At 61.9% G+C, this 9,495-nt stretch overlaps 1 protein-coding gene across 1 annotated transcript; it reads left to right on the forward strand.

Annotated features, from left to right (window-relative positions):
- Positions 1 to 1,186: 1,186 nt before the first annotated feature.
- On the forward strand, positions 1,187 to 9,437 carry LOC107307712 (latent-transforming growth factor beta-binding protein 4-like; the record flags this gene model as incomplete). The annotated part of the gene is given in 17 exon segments (XM_032441934.1): positions 1,187 to 1,297; positions 2,859 to 2,996; positions 3,109 to 3,462; positions 3,606 to 3,687; positions 4,019 to 4,141; positions 4,907 to 5,044; positions 5,254 to 5,376; positions 5,597 to 5,674; positions 5,677 to 5,787; positions 5,999 to 6,121; positions 6,281 to 6,412; positions 6,589 to 6,717; positions 6,798 to 7,115; positions 7,495 to 7,560; positions 7,761 to 7,889; positions 8,106 to 8,258; positions 8,860 to 9,437. Coding segments are annotated over 17 exon segments (2,649 nt in total), but the record flags the coding sequence as incomplete, so codon positions are not given.
- Between the last annotated feature and the right edge of the window lie 58 nt (positions 9,438 to 9,495).

Here is a 9,495-nt window from a genome sequence, read left to right on the forward strand (position 1 = left end):
GCGACGGTGAGTGGCCCCAGTAACGCCCCATTAATTAAACGACCCATTAAACGGCCCCATTAAATGAACGCCTATTAATGACACCCCATAAACGACCCTATTAATGACCCATTAATGACCCTATTCTGACCCCACATGCTGACCCCATTTGCACCCGCCCACCTTGTCGCCTCCCGCCAGCTGCCGCCGCCCATTGTCCCGCCCCCATTATGCACCCCCTAAAGTCCCCTGTCCCGCCCCATCTCCCCCCCATTTTCTCCCCTTATATGCCGCCCATGAACCCCTCTTAATATCCCCTATATTCCCCGCCTATACTCCCTCATCTCCCACTATATCCCCCCAATAGCCCGCCTTTAATATCCCCCTGGTATTTGCCCTATAATCCCCCTATATCCCCTATATCCATATCCCCCTATATCCCCTAATATCCCCATTTCCTGCCGCCATATCCCCCCATATCCCCTCTAGTATCCCCCCTATAATCCTCCCCATATCCCCCCATATCCCCCTATATCCCCCCTAATATCCCCCCATGTCGCCCTCCCATAGTCCCCCTAATATCCCCCCCATCTCCACCCCATTTCCGCCCCTATGTCCCCCCCTATACCCCCCCATCTCCCCCCCATTTCCGGGGTCCTGTGCCATGGTCAAGTGGTCCACGTTCACACACCCCCGACTTCGTTGGTCTGGGTTCATCGCCGTGGAGCGACTTGCGGGAAGCCACGAGGGGAGGGGACAACGAGGGGGGGGGGGCTGCGATCCGGGGACCGCCCCCCAAGTGTTGGGCCCTGAGCCGCCCCAAGGAGCCCGCGGAGCAACAGGGGGTCGGAACCCGACGCGGGGTTTGGGTATTGCTTCAACAGCATCAGCAATGGAAGAGGTTGGGAGACATGGGGGTTGTGGGGTTGGGGGGGTTATGGGGCTGTGGGGGGGTTATGGGGTTATGGGGGGTTATGGGGCTGATGGGGGGTTATGGGAGTGTTAATGGGTTGTGGGGGGGGCTTATGGGTTATGGGGGGTAATGGGGTTATGGGGGGGTAATGGGGGTTTAATGGGGAAGTTATGGGGTTTAGGGAAGTTTATAAGGTTGGTGGGGGTTAATGGGGTTTGGGGGGTTTATGGGGTTGTGGGGTGCCTATGGGAACTTGGGGTTTGCTGATTGGCTGACACCCCCCGTCCCCCCCAGTTGCAGCTCCCCAATTGCCTGGGCTGGCGCAACACGACTCGTTCTGCCTGCCGGGGGGGCGGCTCCGCCTGGGGGGTCCCCATGAATGTCATCCCTGCGACCTCCGACCCGGTACGACCCCAATGGGGACCCCAAAAAATTGGGGGGGGGGCAAACGTGGGGGAGGGCTGCACACGTTATTTTCCCACCCCTCCCCCCTCCCCCCGCAGGGGACGCCCCTGTAGAGCACCGCCCGCAAAGGATTGCCGCCCGCGCCAAACGGCAGCTTTGTGTGGGTGAGTGGAGGGGCTTCCCGGGGGATTTGGGGGGTTTGGGGGGGGGGATTTGAGGGGACCGGGGGTGGTTTTGGGGGGGGTTTAAGGGTCGCAAGGGAGGCTTTGGGGGGGGTTGAAGGGGTCTAGGTGGGATTTGGGGGGGATATTGGAGGGGCTGTGGGGGGGATTTGGGGAGGTTTGGGGGGTCTGGGGGTGTTTTTGGGGGGGTTCGAGGGGTCCCCTGATGGGTGGTTTTTGGGGGGGTTTTGGGGTGCTGACCGCCCCGCTATTTAATGGCAGATTGTGGAAACGAGTGCCTCGAGGGGGGGCTGTGTCAGAACGGGGTCTTGCAACGCAATCACCCGCGGGCAGCTTCGCGTGTCCTGTGCACCAGGGGATTCCATGCCTCCGAACGCCTCCCGCGCAGCTGCACTCTGTGAAGAGGGGGGATATGGGGGGATATGGGGGCGGGGGGGATTTGGGGGGGATATGGGGGATTTGGGGGGGGATATGGGGGAATATGGGGGGGAAGTATGGGGGGGATATGGGGGGGATATGGGGGCTGGGGGGGGGGATGGAGCAAACTTTCCTTGTCTGTGCATGTGTGGGCTTTATCCTGATGCTTAATAAGGGGGGACACTATCGGGGATGGGATTGGGGATGCAATGGGATGCAGTGGGAATCAAATGGGACTGCATGGGAATGCATAGTGGGACTCAATGGGGATCAGTTGGGACTACAATGGGACTCAATGGGACTCAATGGGAATGCAGTGGGAGGGGTATCTCCCCCACCCCTGACCCCGCCCTGCAGCCCACCAGGTGCTGTCCGGAGGCGAAGGGCCGTGTTTCGGGTGCTGGCGGGAACGGAACCGCTGCGCGCTGCCCACCCTGCGCAACATCACACGGCAAAATCTCTGCTGCAAGCCGCGTGCGGGAAAGGCCTGGGGCAGGGAGCTGCCGCGCTGCCCCCCCTTCGATCCGGTTCAGAGCCCCATAGCAACCCCATTAACATCCCCCAGACCCCATAGGAACCCTGTAAGATCCCTCAGACCCCATAGGAACCCTGTAAGATCCCTCAGACCCCATAGGAACCCTGTAAGATTCCCTCCAGACCCATAGGAACCCCATACACATCTCAGACCCCATAAGAACCCCATAAGATAACCTCAGATCCCATAAGAACCCCATAACATCCCTCAGACGCGCCATAAAGAAACCGCCAAATAAGATCCCTCAGAACCAGCAAATAAAGACCCCAAAGAAACGCCCCAAAACTCCCAAATTGGGATTTGGGGTTTCCCAATGGATTTTGTTACATCCAATGGGATTTTGGGGTTTCCAATGGGATTTTGGGGTTTCCAATGGGGTTTTTGTTCGTTACCCCGGGGGCCCAAATGGGATTTTGGACCTTTACAGACGGGTTTCCGTGAGATCTGCCGGCCGTGGGCGCGGTTACCCACTAACGCCGCCTCCGACCTGCGCTACAACACGCGGCCGCGCCATGGGACCCCCCTGCCCCGCGTCCCCCTCAGCCCCGCCCCCGCGCTCACGCCAGTGAAGTGTGTCCCCCCCCCATCACCACCCCCGGGGGGGGGGGGTGGGGGGGGGGGGGGGTCAACCCACTGTCAACCCCATTGCCGCGCCAGCCATCTCCTGCCGCCACAAGCGCAGCGCAGACCCCGGGCAGCGCGCCCCACACCAGCCCCACCAACCAGCAGCAGGATGTACGGCCGCCGGCCACAAGGCTTGCCGGCTGCCACCGAGAGTCATTGAGCCACCGAGAGTCATTGAGCCACCGAGGGTCATTGAGCCACCGAGAGTCATTGAGCCACCGAGGGTCATTGAGGTGCCACCAAGAGTCATTGAGCCACCGAGGGTCATTGAGGAGACTCGAAGAGTCATTGAGGAACCAAGAGTCATTGAGGAGACACAAAGAGTCATTGAGCCACCAAGAATCAATGAGCCACCACGAGTCATTGAGCCACCGAGGGTCATTGAGGTGCCACCACGAGTCATTGAGGTACCACTTTGTGCCCCTTTATGACCCTAAAATGCCACTTTGTGCCTTTTAATGACCCCAAAGTGCCACTTTGTGCCCCTTTATGACCCCAAATGCCCCTTTGTGCCCTTTTATGACCCCAAACTCCCCATCTGTGCCCCCAGGTGCCCCCCCCCGGCCCGGAGGTGGTCATTGTGCCGCGTCCCACCCAGGGGCTGCAGGGCCCCCCCCCCACAGCGCTCCCAGGTGGGTCCATGCAGCGGTCACTGCACGTGGCTGCGTGGCTGCACACACACGTGGCTGCACACACACGTGGCTGCACACACAGGTGGCTGCACACACACGTGGCTGCACACACATGAGTGCACGCTCAAGCAGCTGCACGCATGTCTGGTTGCACACTCGGTCACATACGTGTATACTTGCACGACTGCACAGCGGGGTGGCTGCAGGTGTGCACGGCCGCGTGTTTGGCTGCACGCGTGTCCATTTGCACACGCACGTTTGCACGCACACACGGTTGCACGCAGCCGTCCCGCGTGCAGTCGCACACACGCAGCGTTGCCCTGCGTTGCAGTTGGGGTGTGTGAGCGGAACCCGCAGCTGTGTGGGCCGGGGCGCTGCGTCCCGCGTGGTGGCGGATACACGTGTGTGTGTCACAACGGCTTCTGGCTCAGCACGCAGGGCACACACTGCATTGGTGAGTGCTGCCCCCAGAGACCCCAACCCAAACCCAGCCCCCAAACCCAGGCGCCCCATGGCACGCCACTTCGCCTCCCTGCCCCCCTCCCTCCCTCCCTCTGCCCTCTCCCTCTATTCGCTTCCGTCCAATCTCTCCCTCCCCTTCCTTTCTCCCTCTCCCTTTCTCCTCCATTCCATTCTCTGTACCCCCCCTTTCTCCCCACTGCGCCCCGAGATGTGGGATGAGTGGTCGGCCGCGCACCCCCCCCTGCTCCCCAACGCCGCTTGTGAGAAACACGGTGGGCACGTTTTCCGCTGCGTGCTGTACACGCCGGGTGTTCCGAACCCAGCAAGCAACCGGATACCGACTGCCACGGTCAGAACCACAGGGATGGGAATGGGGTGGAGATGGTGGGATGGGAATGGATGGGATTGGGATGGGATTGGAAATGGATGGGGATGGGATGGGATGGGATGGATGGAGATGGGAATGGGATGGATGGGGATGGGATTGGAATGGATGGGATGAGGATGGGATGGAATGGGATGGTTAGATGATGGGATGTGAAATGGGGATGGGGATGGGAATGGGGAATGGGGAGATGTGGTGGGATGGATGGGATGGAGATGATGGGATGGCGTTGGGATTGGAATTGGGATGTGGATAGGATGGGGATGGGGATGGGAACATTGTGGGGGCTGAGATGGATGGGGATGGGACAGGAAAATGGGCAGCCACTGAATGGGGGCAACAGCCAGGACAAGGTGCTGGTGTTAATGGTAGATGTGGATGAGGCTGGGGTGCGGGGCGCGCGCAGCCCCCACGCCCTGTGCCCACGCCGCTGTGAGAACTGCCCGGCTCCTTCCGCTGCGTCTGGCCCCTCTGGGTTCCGCTTCTGCCCCACATGGGGGCACTGGCGAGGTGTGAGAGGGGGGGCCACAGGGGGGTGGAACAGGGGTCATTTCGTCTACATAGGGGGTCATCATCTATATGGGGCCATTGTCTGTGGGGTCATAAATCATGGGGTCATCATGTCCATGGGGTCTTTGTGTCCATGGGGTCATCGTGTCCATATGGGGTGCGCATCCACACGGTCCCCCCCCGGTGCCCCCCCCCCTTGGTCCCCGCAGACATTGATGAATGTGAGACCCCCACGGCGTGTCCCGGCCCAGGAGTGCATCAACAAAACCGCCGCTCCTTCCAGTGCCGGCCCCTGCCACGACGGCTCGAGCTGCGCCACGGCCGCTGTGCAGGTACCGGCCGCCATGCAGCCCCCACCCGTTTCTCTTCTCTCTATCTCTGCCTGTGCCCCCCGTCACCCGCGTCACCTTCCCAGATGTGGACGAATGCCTCCTCGGCTGCTCCTGCGGACGCCCGCGGCCGCTGCGTCAACACGAACGACGGGCTCCTTCCTTGTGCCAGTGCCAACGCCGGTTTACCGGGCGCGCGCCGGCACGCCGTGCGCAAGGTGAGTGACGCCGTGGGACGTCCCTCGTGTCCCTGACATCCCCACAACCGCCCCCCGTGTCCCCACCGATGTCAATGAGTGTCTGGAGGCGAGTTCTGCTTCCCCCATGGTGAAAATGCCGTCAACACCGACGGCTCCTACCGCTGCCTCTGCGCACAGGGCTACGCCAGCGCCCCCGACGGCACCGCCTGCATCGGTCCGACCCGATCCCATCTGCATCACAGTCCTGTCCCAACCCCGTCACCATCATCACCCCAATCCTGTCCCAATCCAACCCACCATCACCAGAATAATCACCCCAATCCCATCCCAATCCCATCATCATCCTCACCCCAGACCCATCCTGTCCCCATACAACATTCCCAAGTCCCATCCCAGCCTCACCCTCCCCACCACTGTTCCCACAGACGTGGATGAATGTGCACGTGGGGATGTGTGTGAGGGCAGCCGCTGCGTCAACACCGACGGGACCTTTGAGTGCCACTGCCCTGCGGGGTTCCGATCCGACAGCGCACGGGAACGCTGCCTCGGTGCGGGGGATCGGGATGGGATGAGGGTGGGATGGGATGGGATGGGATGGAGATGGAGATGGGATGGGATGGGATGGGATGGAGATGGAGATGGGGATGGGATGGGATGGGATGGGATGGGATGAAGACCCCTCAGTGTGGGACACTTTAACCCCACAGATGTGGACGAGTGCCAGGAGCACGGGCCCAGGCTGTGTGGGACTCAGCGCTGCCAGAACATCCCGGGGTCGTTCAGCTGCGTCCCTGAGTGTCCCCCCGGCTTCCGACTGGGGGGCGGCGGGGAGTGCGAGGGTGAGTGGGGACGGGGGGAGCGGGGTAACGGGGCCATGGGGCTGGGGTGCAGTGGGGTGTTCTGTGGGGCGGAGATGGACCCGGTGCTCGTTCCATGGGGTCGGTTCAATGGGGCTCACCCCAGTGGGGACCCCAGGGACCAGCCCCAACCGTGGACCCTGTCGCTCCCCCCACAGATGAGGACGAGTGCTCGGGGCCGGAGCCGCGCTGTGGGGCTCACGCCGTGTGCCACAACCTGCCCGGCTCCTTCCAATGTGCGTGTCATCAGGGCTACGAGGCCGCGCATCACGGCCACCACTGCCAGGGTGAGCAGGGGAGGGGGCACCGGGGGAGAGGGGGGGCACCGGGGGGCGCGGGGAGGTGACCCCACGTCCTGACCCCACAGATGTGGATGAGTGCACGACACTGCCTGGCGTGTGCGGGGCCGCGCGGTGCGAGAACGTGGACGGCTCCTTCCTCTGCCTCTGCCCCGAGGACGGACACGAGTTCGACCCGGTGACGGGAACCTGTGGGGGGGCGGCCACCCCGCAGCCCCCCAGGGGGGTCACTGCCGTGCTGCCCCACGGTGACCCCGCGCGGTGCTACAGCCCGGCCTGTGGGGTGCTGGCGGCCAACGTCACCCGGCAGGAATGCTGCTGCGCTGTGGGGTGGGCCTGGGGACAGAGCTGTCACCACGAGGCCGCCTGTCCTGGAGATGGCAGCGGTGGGATATGGGGACGGGGGGCAATGGGGGCATTGGGGTCAGTGGGGACAGGGGGGACAATGGGGTCAATGGGATCATTGGGGACAATGGGGTCAATGGGGTCAATGGGGTGGGGACACTGATGTGACAGTGCGGCTGCATGCTCCAGTACAGCACCAGTGGGTTGTGGGGTGGGAACTGGGGTTAGAATGGGGCTGGGAATTGGGGTGTGGGGTGGAATTGGGGTTGGGAATAGGGATTGGGAATAGGGATTGGGGTTGAGGTGTAGGGTGGGATTGGTATAAGGGATGGGGATTGGGAATTGGGGTTGGGCTGGGATTGGGATTGGGATGGGGGGGGGCTGTGACACACACAGTGTGACCCCATTGTCACCCCACAGCCGAGCAGCGCAGCCTGTGCCCCCACGGGATGGGACAGAGCGCCAGACCCCACAGCCCCCCCGGGGGTGAGTGCTGTATGGGGGGGGGGGGCACCCAGCGGGACCCCCTTTGGGATTACACCCCTCTCTTTTGGGGTTCCCTCCCCATTTTGGGTACTTTTCCCCATCATTTGGGATCCTTTGTTTTGGGGTCCTCCCTCCATTTTGGGGAGCTCTCCCCATATTTGGGGTCTGCCCCATTTGAAGACCCCCCCATTTCTCTCCAGACATGGATGAGTGCCGCATGTTCGCTCCCCACCTGTGCCGGGGGGGGGTCTGCATCAACGCCGCCCCCGGGTTCAGCTGCTACTGCCCCACGGGGTATTACTACGAGCGGGAGCACCTGCAGTGCGTCGGTGGGTGCCCCCAGCCCCAAACCCACCCTCATCCCAATCCTAAACCCCATCCCAGCTCCATTCCCAATCCCAACCCCAATCCCAACCCCCATCCTGTCTTAATCCCTGTCCTAACGCCTGTCCCAGCGTAATCCCATCCCATCCCATCCCATCCCCAATCCCAAATCCCATCCCAGCCTCAATCCCAACCCACCCCCCCCAATCCGGCTCCTGCAGACAATGATGAGTGTCGTGACGAGGCGGATTTGGAGCCGTGTGTTGGGGGCCGCTGTGTCAATACAGTGGGGTCCTATTACTGCGTCTGCAGCCCCCCCCTGGTGCTGGACGGGGCCCAGCGCCGCTGCGTCCCCAACGACACCCGCAGCCACGGTGCGACTCACCCCATGTCACCCTATGAATGTCACCCCAATAGTCTCCCTCATGTCACCGCATGTCACCCGCATGTCAACCCCACTATATCAACTAATACGTCACCACCCATGGTCATCCTAATGTCCACCCATTGTCACCCTATATACCTCCATGGCACGCCCATGTCCACCCCAATGGCACCCTATGTCACCCCCATGGCACCCCATGTCACCCTATGTCACCCCAATGTTCCACCACCCATGCACCTCCAAGTCACCCATGTCACCGCTATATCACCTCAATGTCACCGTGTCACCCAATGTCAACCCCATGGCACCCTATATCACCGTGCGCATGTCACCCCATGGCACCCCATGCACCCTAATCAACCTATATGTCACCCCGTGTCACCGCTATGTCACCTATACTCACTGCCATGTCACCTCCGTGCACCCTAATGTCACCAATGTCAACCCCAGTCACCCCAATTCACCCCATTTCACCCATGCTCTGTATTGACTGTTACCTCCATCACCCCATGCCACCCTATGTCACCCCAAGTCCCACATCCCCCCCATCCCCCCACGTCCCCCCGTGCCCCGCTGACCCCCTCCCGCAGAGGAGGCTGTGGGGCTGTGCTGGCAGGAGGTTGGCCCCGACCTGGTGTGCGGCCGCCCCCGCCTGGACCGTGCGCTGCCCTATAGCGAGTGCTGCTGCCTCTATGGGGCCGCGTGGGGCATGGACTGCGCGCTCTGCCCTGCACGGGACTCAGGTATGACCCCAATACCCCTCATGGCCCCAATACCCCTAATGGCCCCAATACCCCTCATGGCCCCAATATCCCTTATGGCCCCAATACCCCTCATGGCCCCACAACCCCTCATGGCCCCACAACCCCTCATGGCCCCACAACCCCTCATGGCCCCACAACCCCAGAGCCTCACACCGTATACCCTGTAGCCATATACCCCACTCCCCATACCCCATAGCCCCATATGCCATACCCTGTAGCCCCACATCCCATACCCCATATCCCTACTCCCATAATAGGGTCTCCCACCAACCCCCCATAAAGCTGTGCCCCCCCTCCATTCTCAGATGCAGACAGGGGGCCCTACTCCCTCCCACCCCATATTTCCCTCCCCACCCCATACCCCCACTTGTCTCCTCCCATACCCCCACATTTTGAACTCCCCCACCCCATAGCCCCATATTCCCCTCCCCACAACCCCATATATCCCTTCACCCCATAAAT

The sequence above is a fragment of the Coturnix japonica genome, unplaced genomic scaffold (genome assembly GCF_001577835.2).
Source record: "Coturnix japonica isolate 7356 unplaced genomic scaffold, Coturnix japonica 2.1 chrUnrandom802, whole genome shotgun sequence".
In the NCBI taxonomy this organism is placed as follows: Eukaryota; Metazoa; Chordata; class Aves; order Galliformes; family Phasianidae; genus Coturnix; species Coturnix japonica.